This window comes from Macaca nemestrina, chromosome 16 (genome assembly GCF_043159975.1).
Source record: "Macaca nemestrina isolate mMacNem1 chromosome 16, mMacNem.hap1, whole genome shotgun sequence".
Classification (NCBI taxonomy): domain Eukaryota; kingdom Metazoa; phylum Chordata; class Mammalia; order Primates; family Cercopithecidae; genus Macaca; species Macaca nemestrina.
Window position 1 is genome coordinate 77,553,300 of NC_092140.1, and position 14,530 is coordinate 77,567,829.

At 38.2% G+C, this 14,530-nt stretch overlaps 1 protein-coding gene across 10 annotated transcripts in view; it reads left to right on the plus strand.

The window, feature by feature from the left end:
• Positions 1-14,530, plus strand: part of LOC105490706 (calcium binding protein 39 like) — a 136,217-nt gene that overhangs the window by 69,110 nt on the left and 52,577 nt on the right. For all 10 annotated transcript variants that reach the window (XM_071081632.1, XM_011756582.3, XM_071081634.1 and 7 more), the window contains one exon: positions 916-1,080. In XM_071081632.1, the coding sequence (XP_070937733.1) occupies positions 916-1,080 (165 nt within the window). The remainder of the gene's footprint in view (positions 1-915; positions 1,081-14,530) is intronic.

A 14,530-nucleotide genomic window follows, 5' to 3' on the forward strand; every position in this document is an offset into this window, starting at 1 on the left:
CCCAGGCCCTAATACCCACTAATCTATGTACTTTCTGCCTCTATGGATTTGCCTACTATTCTTTAAAATATAGTGAGGTTTTTTTTAAGTTTCATTGATAGCAAAAAAGACAGTGATTCTGTATGAGGAATAAATGAATTGACAAAGAACTCTTATGAGTTTTGACAATTTACAATCGTATACTTGGACCATTCAAAAATCAAAAGAATAGGAATTTGTTGAAAAACCTTAACACAATGCTTTAAATAAAGATTAGCAGCTACTGATAAGTCTTCAAAATGGAATCAATTTAATTTTCAAGAATAAAGTTTATGTTGAATTGCTAGCAAAGTTAGACAATGAGTGTGGTTTAAAAGATTATTGGGTTGGATGTGATGGCTTATGCCTGTAATCCCAACACTTTAGGAGGCTGAGGTGGACAAATTACGAGGTCAGGAGATCGAGGCCATCCTGGCTGACGCGGTGAAACCCCATCTCTACTAAAAATACAAAAATTAGCTGGGCATGGGGGTGGGTGCCTGTAGTCCCAGCTACTTGGGAGGCTGAGGCAGGAGAATGGTGTGAACCCAGGAGGTGGAGCTTGCAGTGAGCCGAGATTGTGCCACTGCATTCCAGACTGGGCAACAGAGCAAGACTCCATCTAAAAAAAAAAAAAAAGATTATTTAATGTATGTTGACTAAGTAGAAATACCAGAGAGCTTTTTTATATAAATAAATTTTATAATATTTATAATATTTTCCAAAATGAAAAAGGCAGTGCTTACTGTTTTTGTTTGTTTGTAACTGTACCATCAATTATAAATAAACAGAGCCCAAGACCAAGAAATGGTTTTTTGGATTATTTGTTTGTTTGTTTATAGCCTAAAAATTTTGATTTTGATTCTTTTAACTGTTAGCATACTTTTTGGTCACTAGGCTTCAGAAGAAGTGTCGAAATCACTGCAAGCAATGAAAGAAATTCTGTGTGGTACAAATGAAAAAGAACCCCCAACAGAAGCAGTGGCTCAGCTAGCACAAGAACTCTACAATAGTGGCCTGCTGGTGACACTGATAGCTGACTTGCAGCTGATAGACTTTGAGGTAAACCAGCTGTAAAAGGACGCCAGTGGTGCTTTTCAATTTTAACATATATCTATCACTATTTCGACTTTTACTTTTCATTATTGCTTTCCGTATGTTATTTTTTAAAGTTTTCTCTAAAACGTCTACAATTAATCTATTTTTTACAAAAGCAAAAAGCCAAACTATAGTTAAGTTTTATGCTGCTAGGTAGCAAAACTAATGGCTAATAGAAGTAATAATAAGAAATGACATTTGTTGAATGCTTGCTATATGCCAGGTACAGTTTCAAGCATTTAGCTCACTGAATTCTTAAAACTATCTTTGCGTTTAATACTGTATTATTAGCCCCATGTTATAGATAAAGAACCTAAAGTTCAAAGATATTAAGTAATTTGCCCAAAGTCACTCACTTACTTCAGAGCTTCAAATTCAGACAATTCTTTTAATGAACACATTAGACTAATGATTTAAGAAATGTGTTAATTGCTAGTAATATGTTTATCTCCTTTTGAAAGCAATTATTACCTCATTTACCTAAATAATACATTGACTAAGTAAAACAAAAGCTTAGAAATATAAGTGGTGAATATGTGTAGTCATTTTATTATCTATTGTGTAACTCAGAGGTTGTGATTTTTCAGTGAGAAATGGATACATAGGCAAGTTCAGGCATTGACTGTTGAGGTGACAGAAGTCCTGGTTTGGCTTTGTTGCTTTGTTTCTACCATAATACCAATTTTGTTCCTATTGGGTAGGTACTTGGGTCTCCATTCATTCTCAGAGATAGAGGAGATATGTAAAGTGAATTGCTTTTTGTTTTGTTCACTGAATAAGTGGAAGGAAAACTAACGACAGTGATTACCATGATTAGAACAAGATCAGGCCAGGGCTCTGGGGATCTGTGGAAATAGTAGCCCACAGCTCTCTGCACAAGTTAGACCAGGGAAGATTTTTAGCAGCTGAAGCAGAGGAGGAGGAGTGCAGAGCCAGGAGGCATGCAGTCCAGTTGTGGCTAGAAGCAAGACCAAGTGGGGACGCGGAAGGGCCTGGACTTCAGCTCATCCTTTCAGTTACAGCTGTCTTTTTCTTTCTTTCCCTTCCTTATTCAATCTCTGCCTTTGACATTTTCTGACCCATAACCTTTTTCTTTTTCCTCTTGCTTGGCTTGCTCACTCTCCCTCTCCATCTTAGGTCCCATTTCCTCTGAAAACCAGCTATATGTGAAATAATAGTCTTACTGTATGTATATACTTTTCTGTTTCTTTTATTTAATTTAAAATTAGGTATTATGAACACTTGTAGAAGCTGTGGCATAGTGAAAAAAACACTTGACTCGGAATGAGAATTGCTTAGAGTCCCAGCTCTGCTATTTCATGGTCAGTAACTTAACTGCTTTGAGCTTAAGCTTTCTCATCTATAAAATAGGAGTAATATGAACTTACAGCGTTGTTTTAAATATTAAACTAAATAAAAATATATACATATATATGTTGTGTTATATAGGGACACTAAATACGAATGCAAACTGTATACAAATGTCAAGTAGTTGTATTCTTTCATTTCCTCTTTTTCTCAAACTCAAGAACTAAAGTTAAATGTAAGCTGGTTTGTTTTTGTTATAACCCTTGATTTTTTTTTTTTTGTTATAACCCTTAATTTTTTTTTAGATTTAGTTGGTCAGTGACTATAAATAGGAAAACGATTCCCTATTCTTATAGTATTATAGTTTTATAAATTTACTATTGTTTTGCTCATTTCTCTGAGAACAGCAGCATATTAAGCTACTGTCATCACTAATTCATAAGTATGCTTGAGTTAGTTTATGAGATTAACCCAATTTGCAGTGGAGTGCTGGAAGGAATATGACTAAGGATGGTTATGTTTTGAAGAATGAGTCAGGGATGAGAGGTCGTCAGGTTCAGTGACCTGGAGAAGCCTTGAGCAGCCACAGAACCTCAGGTTCAAAGTGCTCTCCAAGAATTGGGGAGTTAGGGAGGAGTATACCAAAGAAAAACTTTGGGTGTCTTACGACTTTCTTTGGCATTGGCTCAGATAACAAAAGTGGAACATAAGAAACAGTTATGTAAGTTCCCCTTCTTTTACGTGGCATAACAAATATAAATTAAAATTTTTGAGAAGAAGTTAATTTAAAAATTATTTTGGAAGTAAGACATTTAGTTCCCTAAAATAGACTTGTACATTATTGTCAAGTAAACTTTATTCTCTGGAATCCTTGGAGAAAGGAAGTATCTTTCTGAACATTTGAATTTTCCATATAGCTGAAGATTAAGCCTTCAAATGTGGAGTTAAATTGATTACTCTTGTGGATTACTTTAATTTTTAAAATAAAATGTATTATATACTTGCCTTCCCTCCTGAATAATATAAGTTTTAAAACTGATGATTCAAAACTATTATGAAGATTTGTTATTGTGATAATAAGATAGCAGGCAACTCTTAACTTTGTTTATTCAATTGACGTGACACATACCTAGAACGTAATTATAAGTGAACATGATACTCCATAGATGCAGCCATCCTCCTTCTCTAGCCCGTAGAAAAGTATACACTTCTTGGTCGAATGAATAAATGAATGAATGAAAAGGAGTGAAAGTTTAGTACAGTTCAATTGTAAGCATTTCAACTACATACAGTATTTTCAGAAAGGAGGCGCTTCCTTCCTGCCATTATTAGGCTACTTGTAGAAACCTACTATGTTATCTCTATGAACTGGAGGCGTGGACGATCAGCCTGCAGGCGGCAACTCTCCTTCTCAAGCCTAAAGTATCTATATAAGCTAGTGACAGCTTGATAAAATTCCGTCTGACTTCAAACTTACTCCAACGACACAGAACCCCCCACTCCCATGTCTCTTGGTTCATGGCTTGCACTGGGACAATCACTTCTATGTTACCTTGAGTACTAGGACTGTGTTTGCCATACATAGTGGCATGTTTGTATGTGAATTGATTGAATGAATGTAGTAATGAGAATGAGAGATCAAAGCAGAGGTAAAAGAATTGGACCAAAAGAAGGTGTCAGGACACACCAGTGAGCTATTTTTCTGGAGGAATTAGTAAATTGTTTAGAAGATAATTCAAACTCTTTGGAGTGATGATGATATGATTTCAGTAAGTGAATAGCCTCTCCTGGTGCTTCTTTGGAGAGAACAACAGTCATTTGACTGTAAAATTTCTGGTATGTTTTGATAACAGAAAGGAAAAATTATTATTTTAAGGATGGACTACAGCTTTTGCCAGATAACCTAGGAGAATGGCACATTCTTTACAGAGAAAAAAAGTGAATTTTTATTTAGAAGATACCATGATTGGCTTTTTTGTTAGTTTGAAAGGCTGAAGTCTCTAGACAATTTCTGGAACGAAAAGACTGAAAGAAAAAAGCTTAGATTTCCTTGGCAGAGAAAAGTAACAGAAATTTGAGAAATGCCCTCTTTGTCTAAGGTTGATAGGAGTAGGAAATAGAAGAAAGATAGGAGAAAGGTTTGGAGGGAGGGAGAGAGAGGGATCCAGAACCATGACAAAAGGAAGGTGTTCATGGAGAAAGATGATCAGGAAGACTGAGGAACCTTTCATCTTTCATAAAAGTGATCTGTAGACTTCCACTTGAAGGTGTTTCTGTACTGTGCTGTAATTATCCTTTGTTCATCTTAAACCTTTGTAAAGGAACTCTGTACTAATCATACATGTTGAGGCCGGGCACGGTGGCTCATGACTGTAATCCCAGCACTTTGGGAGGCCGAGGCGGGTGGATCACGAGGTCAGGAGATTGAGACCATCCTGGCTAACACGGTGAAACTTCATCTCTATTAAAAATATAAAAATTAGCCGGGCGTGGTGGCGGGCCCCTGTAGTCCCAGCTACTCAGGAGGCTGAGGCAGGAGAATGGCATGAACCTGGGAGGCGGAGCTTGCAGTGAGCCAAGATTGCACCACTGAACTCCAACCTGGGTGACGGAGCGAGACTCCATCTCAAAACAAAAACAAAGCAACAACAACAACAACAACAACAACAACAACACATGTCGAGTGAAGAAGGGATGGTTTTCTATACTTGGAGTAAACTGAGTGTTGAAAAAATAAACAGTTGCTGGAAACAAGGCAAGGAATGGGGGTTGAAGGGTGCTAGGAGCAGGGGTTTGGAACCCTGAGCTGACAGCAGTGATGGTAGCTGGCAGCACTGACTTAGACTGGGTAGCAGGGACTGACTCAGGAATCTTTGACAAACCCACTTCTCTGTCAGGAATCTAGAGGAAAGTGGCCCATTGGGGTAGGGACAATACTGGAGGATCCTGCTATCATCATGTGAATAATGGCTAGGAGGTTGGCCTTCGGGTTAAATAAAAATCTCATTATGTAGCTATAAATTTTTATCTAATCCTTTAAGCCTTAAAATTGCAGACAGACAAGAACCATTTCAGCATACTATTATGAGGTTCAAAAAATGATTTGTGACTGAGTTTGCAAGGCTTCTGATTTTTATGGGCTCAGGATCAAACTCAGCTGTGTTTTTTGAGGTTTGGCTACTATTCAAAACACAGCTTTATACTCTTTGATGTTTTGAAACACAACGTGATAAGAGATCAAAGGAGGGAAAATGTATTGCCTATAAGGTCTGATACATTCATTTTAAAGGCAGGTGTGCCTTGCAAAACTAGGATGGATGCAAAGTGAACTGTTCAGGCTGAATAAGCAGCTCAAAGAAGCAGAAAATTGTCTTCTGTGGTAACTTAATCCCTAATGATTATTTCTTGCCACATTAAAAAAAAAAAAATTAGCAAAACAGGCCCAGCACAGTGGCTCACGCCTATAATCCCAGCACTTTGGGAGGCTGAGGTGGGAGGATTGCTTAAGCCCAGGAGTTTGAGACCCCCTGGGCAACATGGCAAAACCCTGTCTCAACAAAAAATTAAAAAAAAAAAAAAAAATAGCAGGCCATGCATGCCTGTGGTCCCAGCTACTCAGGAGGCTAAGGTGGAAGAATCACAGTGGTTGAGGCTACAGTGAGCCAAGATTGTGCCACTGCACTCCAGCTTGGGTAATAGAATGAGACCCTGTCTCAAAAGAAAAAAAAAAAAAAAAGCAAAAGAAACACTCCAGGATCAACTTTTCTGCTTTTCATTAAGCCATTTTGTAGTCCTACATTTTGTAAATGTTTATCCTCTAACAATCTTTTTCTATTCCCTGGACCTGATTAAAGTGGTCCTTGGCTAGTGCGGTGGCTCCCGCCTGTAATCCCAGCATTTTGGGAAACTTGAGGTCAGGGGTTCGAGACCAGCCTGGCCAATGTGGCAAAACCCCATCTGTACTAAAAATATAAAAATTAGCTCTGGCCATGGTGGCATGCACCTGTAATCCCAGCTACTCAGGAGGCGGAGGCAGGAGAATAGCTTGAACCCGGGAGGTGGAGGTTGCAGTGAGCCAAGATCGCACCATTGTACTCCATCCTGGGCAACGAGAATGAAACTCCATCTCAAAAAAAAAAAAAAAGACAAAGAAAAAAAAAAGTGGTTCTTTACCTTTGGTTTTATTACTATAAAAATATAACAGAAATTGTAAAGCCTTAAAATACCAGCTTTGACTGTACTTCATACATTTAACAATTTGAAATGCTTACTATGCATGTCAGCCATTGATTTTATTTAATTATATTTGGTCTTGGTTTTATTTGATTGTTTATATATTTCGTGCTCATCACTGGACAAATTAAAGAATTTACAATCTCAGGTAGGGAAATACTATGTCATAGAAAATGGAATTTTATGTTATCATTACCCTATTGCCCTCCTAAAATTAATGAAGATAAGCCTTAGAAGGCCTTTATCCTAAAGAGGAATGTAATTTATGGGTGATTAAAAATGGCATTTGGCATCAGGCTCTTAATTAGATGTGAAACCTGTTAGTTATTTGTAATAAAATTAAGACAGTGACCATTAGTTTGATTGTACCAGACATTTTAAGGAATGTCATCTGCATGAGGATGAAGGCTGCTTGCGCTGTGTATAACGTGTTGTGTCTGCCCGCTCCCTGTCCTTTCTGGGGAATGCTCCCTCCTTCTCCACTCACATGGTTACCATGGGAACAACCATTTTGGGTGACATGACACCCTGGACAACACACAGCTGAATGACCTGCAAGTGGATATCTGACCAAAAGAGGGCCAGAGGCTTTCTGCAGGAATTCTGGAACTAGAACTGAGACAGAACCCCAGTATCTAGCCAGGTGCTAAAGATAGTAAATGCAGTTTTTCCATCAGTGGCCATATTTTTCACTATGTGGACTAAAGAAACAGAAGAAGCCAGCCTGCAGAGACAATAGAATGACAAAGATATTGGGACAGTGGGGTAGATAATCTCCCATATAAATTCCAACAGATAGATTTCATGTAATATGTAAATTTAATTATATTTAAATTTTTTTGAGAGCAACTTTGAGCTAGCTTGTACTTTCATTCCCTGTATCTTTCCCAATATGTATAAATTAGTTCAATGTGAATTTTAGTCCCCAGCAAGATCCCTCACTCATCCATTCAGTGGCCACCCCTCACCCTGCAGACTGTTCTGCCTCTCTACTTCTGCTACTGAAATTCAGCACAACCATTTGCTCCCACCCACCTCAACTCCCCCGCAACACACCAGCAAGAATAGAGAAGTCCATGACTTCAGTGGCTATAATTTTCATTTTTTAAAATTATGATACAATTTATAAATAGTAACATTCACCCTTTTTAGTGCACAGTTCTGTAACGAAGAACAGTTCCATCACCCTAAAAAATTTTCCTATGCCGGCAGGGCGTGGTGGCTCATGCCTGTAATCCCAGCACTTTGGGAGGCCAAGGTGGGCAGATCACGAGGTCAGGAGATCGAGACCATCCTGACCAACATGGTAAAACCCTGTCTCTACTAAAAATACAAAAATTAACCAGGTGTGGTGGTGTGCACCTGTAGTCCCAGCTACTTGGGAGGTTGAAGCAGGAGAATCGCTTGAACCTGGCAGGCGGAGGTTGCAGTGAGCTGAGATTGTGCCACTTCAGCCCAGGCAACAGAGCAAGACCTTGTCTCAAAAAAAAAAAAAAAAAAAAAAAAAATTATCCTATGCCTCTTTGTAATCAGCTCCTTTTCCTGTCCCCAGCCTCTGGCAACCATTGATCAGTTTTCAGTCCTTATATTTTCACCATTGCAAAAAGATTGGGTAAACAGAATCATATGTATGTAGCCTTTTCAGCCTGGCTTCTGTCCGCATAATGCATTTGAGATTCATCCATGTTGTTGCCATGTATTAGGAGTCTGTGGCTTTTTATTGCTGAGTAGTAGTCCTTTGCATGGATGGACCACAGTTCATTTATCGATTCCCCACTTGTAGGATATTTTACATATTTCCAGTTTCTAGCAATTACAAATAAAGCGGCCATAACCATTTATGTATAGTATTTAGTGTGAACATAGGTTTTCATTTCACTTAGATAAATACCTAGGAGTGGGGCTGTTGGGGAATGTCAACTTTTGTTTTGTTTTGTTGTTTTATTTTAGCCATTCTAATAAGGGTTTGTGATATCTCATTGTGATTTTAATTTGGATTTCCCTAATGACTAATGATGTTGAGCATCTTTTCATGTACATTTTTGCCACTATGTACTCTTCTTTTATCAAGTATCTATTCAGATCTTTTGCCCCCTTTTAATTTTGTTGCTGAATTTTGAGAATTCTTTATATACTGTATAAAAGTCAATGGCTTATGTTTTAAAGTGGGTGTTTTCTAGTCTCTGCCTTCTTTTCTCGTTTCCCTTTTCTCATCTATGCTATCCATGAGGGATGCTCTTTTTCAGCAATTATTCTGGTTGCTGTGACTGCTGTTCACTACCTATTTCTTCCCTCCTTTTCTCTTTTCTTATTTGATTTTAGTTAATACTTCCATATATATCATTCATTCAGCAAATAATTGTGGAGCATTTCATGTTAAAGCTGACTTTTTTGAATTTGCCAGCAAACACAAGGGCTGCTTCTTCAGGTTTGGGATCTTATTGGTCACATTATATGTAACCTGAGAATTGCCAGCTAATTTTTGGCATTTTGGGTCATTTCTGGATGTTGCTTCTTTATTATCAAAGTTACTTTGAGAGTTTTTTTCTTTTTTTCTGGCCACTCCTGAGTCCAGGACTTGAGATCTGGCAACCTGTGGGTTGCAAAAAACTGGTTTTGAAATAGTTACGGTTTCACTCCAGTTAGATTTGGCATGACAAATTGAGAACTACAAAGATTAACGTGTAATGTAGAGATCATTATTCACCAGCTTGTACCTGTTTCAGTGTTCTGTAATCCTTTCTATTCTAATCCTTTCCTCTGTTTTGGGAGTCGGTCCCTGGTAGCAGAACTTGTTTTTGTTATCCACAGGGGGCTTCCTTTGCCTTTGCACCCATTTGCTAATGAACTAGAAGAATGTTTTCCTCTGTGTAAAAGTTGGATAGAGTTCTGTGGAGCTTCATTTCTACTGTTCACTGGAATGCTGTATGGAATGTTCTTGCGGCATTTCACTGGGAAGTATGAAAAACATGTTCCTATGACATTTCAAAGAGGGTTGATATTTATTCTGCAATATTACACTGTAGGGTCTAGAAATTTTGAACAAAACATGATTTCTTTCATTTTAAAACCAATTTATGCTTACAGCTATATCTTTTTTTATACAGCAAATATAGTCTTTAACATCAGTATAGTCTTTAACCATCAGTGGCAGGATCTCAGCTCACTGCCACCTACACCTCCCACCTACACCTCTCAGGCTCAAGTGATCCTCCCACCTCAGCCTCCCAAATAGCTGGGACTGTAGGCGTATGCCACTACACCCAGCTAATTTTTGTATTTTTTTTTTTTTTTTGTAGAGATGGATTTTCACCATGTTGCCAAGACTGATCTCGAACTCCTGGGGTTCAACTGATCCTCTAGCCTTGGCCTCTCAAAGTGCCAGAATTACAGGCATGAGGCACCATGCCCAGCCTATAAACATTTTTTCGTGTTTTTAAATTATGAGAGCAACTGATTTTAAAGTATCCTTTTCAATTGAAGATTCACTTCCTAATTGGTTTTTGTGTGAACATAAGTTTTCATTTCTCTGTGATAGATGCAAAGAGCACAATTGCTGTTATGGTTAGCTGCATGTTTAGCTGTTTCAGGAACTGCTAAAGTGTTTTCCAGATTGGCTATACTGTTTTACATTTCCACCACAATCTATGAGTACGGTTTTTCTTCATTCTTGCCAGCATTTGATGTTGTTGCTGTTTTTTACTGTAGCCATTTTGATAGGCATGTAGTAATAGTTCATTGTGGTTTTGATTTTCATTTCCCTAATGGTTAACGATGTTGAACATCTTTTATGTACTTGTTGCCATCTGTATATCCTCTTTGGTAAAATGTCTCTTCATGTCTTTTACCCATTTTCTCTTTTTTGTTTATTTTTATTTTATTTTATTTTTTTAAGTAGAGATGGGATCTTGCTATGTTGCCCAGGCTACTCTCAAACTCCTGGCTCAAGCAATCTGCCTGCTTCAGCTTTCCAAAGTAATTTCATGCCTGGGATTATAGGCACGGGCCACCCCACCCCGCCTTTTGTCCATTTTCTAGTTAGATTGTTTGTTTGTTTGAGGCAGGACCTTGGTCTGTTGCCCAGGCTGGAATTCAGTGGCACAATCTCAGTTCACTGCAGCTTCTGCCTCTAGGGCTCAAGCGATTCTTGTGCCTCAGCCTCCCGAGTAGCTGGGATTACAGGCATGCACCACCACACCCAGCTAATTTTTGTATTTTTAGTAGAGACAAGGTTTCACCATGTTGGTCAGCCTGGTCTCAAACTCCTGACCTCAGGTGATCTACCTGCCTTAGCCTCCCAAAACACTGGGATTACATGAGTGAGCCACCATGCCTGGCAGATTGCTTGTTTTTTATACTATTAAGTTTTTTGGGCTTTGGTTGGGGGGTTGGGTTTCGGAGAGAGAACATTTGGAGAGCATGGGTTGTTTTTTTTTTTAGACAGAGTGTCGCTCTTGTTGCCCAGGTTTGAGTGCAATGGCACGATCTCAGCCCACTGCAGCCTCTGCCTCCTGGGTTCAGACGATTCCCTTGCCTCAGCCTCCCGAGAAGCTGGGATTACAGGTGCATGCCACCACACCTGGCTAATTTTTGTATTTTTAGTAGAGATGGGATTTTACCATCTTAGCCATGCTGGTCTCGAACTCCTGACCTCGTGAGAGCATGGGTTTTTATTTATTTCCTTTTTCTCTTTTTAATTTTTGTGGGTACATAGTAGGCAGTGTATATGAGATATTTTAGTACAGGCATGTAATGTGTAATAACCACACCATGGAAATTTGGGTATCCATCCTCTCAAGCATTTATCCTTGGTGTTACTGGATCTTATTCATTGTTTCTATTGTTTTTTGTACCCATTAACCATCCCCATCCCCCATACACATACTCCCCTACTACCTTCCTAGCCTCTGGTAACCATGCTTCTATTCTTGATTTTCATGAGTTCATTTGTTTTAATTTTTAGATCCTACAAATAACTGAGAGCATCTGATGTTTGTCTTTCTGTGCCTGGTTTATTTCACTTAAAATAATGACTTCCAGTTCCATCCATGTTGTTGCAATGACAGAATCTCATTCCTTTTTATGGCTGAATAGTACTTTATTGTATATAGGTACCACATTTTCTTTATCCTCATTTTGTCATCTGTTTTTGGACACTTAGGTTGTTTCCAAATCTTGGCTATTGTGAATAATACTATTAACAAATATGGGAGTGTAAATATCTCTTTTATATACTGATTTCCTTTCTTTTGGGCATATACCTAAGAGTAGGATTGCTAAATCGTATGGTAGCTCTATTTGTAGTTTTGTTTTTTTTTTCTTTGAGATGGAATCTTGCTCTGTTGCCCAGGCTGGAGTGCAGTGGCGCAATCTTGGCTCACTGCAAGCTCTTCCTCCCAGGTTCACGCCATTCTCCTGCCTCATCCTCCCGAGTAGCCGGGACTACAGTGCCCGCCACTAGGCCCTGCTAATGTTTTTGTATTTTTAGTAGAGACGGGGTTTCACCACGTTAGCCAGGATGGTCTCGATCTCCTGACCTCGTGATCCGCCTGCCTCAGCCTCCCAAAGTGCTGGGATTACAGGCTTGAGCCACCACACCCAGCCTCTATTTGTAGTTTTCTGAGGAACCTCCAAATTGTTCTCCATAGCAGTTGTACCAATTTACATTCCTACCAACAGCATATGAAGTTTTCCTTTTCCCCACATCCTCACCAGCAATAGTTGTTACCTGACATTTAGATAAAAGGCATTTTAACTGTGGTGAGATGATATCTCATTGTAGTTTTGATTTGCATTTCTCTGATAATCAGTGATGTTGACCACCTTTTCATAGAAGGCCTGTGTTCTGTAGGTTGTCTTTTTACTTTGTTGATTGTATCCTTCACTGTGCAGAAGCTTTTAAATTTGATGTGGTCCCATTTGTCCATTTTTGCTTTGATTGCCTGTGCTTGTGGGGTTTTGCTCAAGAAGTTTTTGCCCAGACCAAGGTCGTGGAGAGTTTCCCTAATATTTTCTTTTAGTAGCTTCATAGTTTCATAGATCTTAGATAAAAGTCTTTAATCCATTTTGATTTGATTTTTGTATGTGACAAGAAATAGGGGTCTAATTTCATTCTTCTGCATATGAATATTCAGTTTTCTTTGCACAATTTGTTGAAGACTGTCTTATGTTCTCAGCATCTTTGTAAAAAATGAGTTCACTGTAGGTGCATAAATTTGTTTCTGGGTTCTTTGTTCTGTTCCATTGATCTGTGTGTCTGTTTTTATGCCAGTACCATGCTGTTTTGGTTACTATGTAGCTCTGTAGTATAATTCAAAGTCAAGTCATGTGATTTCTTCAGTTTTGTTCTTTTTGCTCAGGAAAGTTTTGGCTATTCTGTGTTTTTTGTGGCTCCATGTAAATTTTGGATGGTTTTTTCTATTTCGATGAAGAATGTCATTGGTACTTTGACAGGGATTGCACTGAATCTGTAGATTATGTTGGATAGTATGAACATTTTAACAATATTGTTTCTTTCAATCCATGGACATGAGTATCTTTCCTTCTTTGCATGTCCTCTTTAATTTCTTTCATCAGTTTTTTTATACTTTTCATTATGGAGATTTTTTACTTCTTTGGTTAAGTTAATTTCTAGGTATTTATTTATTTGTTGCTATTATAAATGGGATTTCTTTTTTGATTTCTTTTTCAGCTTGTTCACTGTTAGCACATAGAAATGCTGCTGATTTTTTATGTTGATTTTTGTATCCTGCAACTTTATTGAATTTGCTCATCAATTCTAATAGTTTTTTTGTGGAGTCTTTAGTTTTTTCCAAATATAAGGTCATATCATCTGCAAACAAGGATAATTTGACTTTTCCAATTTGGATGCCCTTCATTTCATTCTCTTGTTTGATTGCTCTGGCTAAGACTTCCAATATTATGTTGAATAATGGTGGTAAAAGTTATCATGTTCCAGATCTAAGATCTGCTACTGTTGTATTGGGATCTATCTCTCACTTTAGCTCTAATAATATTTGCTCTTCATTTCATTCTCTTGTTTGATTGCTCTAGCTAAGACTTCCAATATTATGTTGAATAACAGTGTTAAAAGTTATCATGTCCCAGATCTGAGATCTGCTACTGTTGTATTGGGATGTATCTCTCACTTTAGTTCTAATAATATTTGTTTTACATATCTGGATGCTCCAGTGTTTGGTGCATATATATTTACAATTGTTATATCCTCTTGCTGAAATGACCCCTTTGTTATTATATAATGACTTTCTTTGTCTCTTCTTATAGTTTTTGTCTTGAAATCTGTTTTGTCTGATGTAAGTATAGCTACTCCTCCTCGGTTTTGTTTGTTTGTTTTCATTAGCATGGAATATCTTTTTCCATGTCTTTATTTTCAGTACATGTGTATCTTCATAGGTGAGGTGTGTTTCTTGTAGGCAACAGATCATCTGGGTCTTGTTTTTTTCATCCATTCAACCACTCTATGTCTTTTTTTTTTTTTTTTTTTTTGAGACAGGGTCTCACTCTGTCATCCAGGCTGGAGTGCAGTAGCACAGTCACAGCTCACTGAACCGTTGACCTCCTGGGCTCAGGTGATCCTTACACCTCAGCCTCCCAAGTAGCCACTCTGTGTCTTTTGATTGCAGACTTTAGTCCATTTACATACAATGTTATTACTGACAAGTAGGGGCTTACTCCTGCCATTTTGTTATTTGTTTTCTGGTTGTTTTTTATTGTTTCTTCCTTCTTTTTTTTTTTTTTTTTTTTTTTTCTGAGACGGAGTCTCGCTCTGTCGCCCAGGTTGGAGTGCAGTGGCCGGATCTCAGCTCACTGCAAGCTCCGCCTCCCGGGTTTACGCCATTCTCCTGCCTCAGCC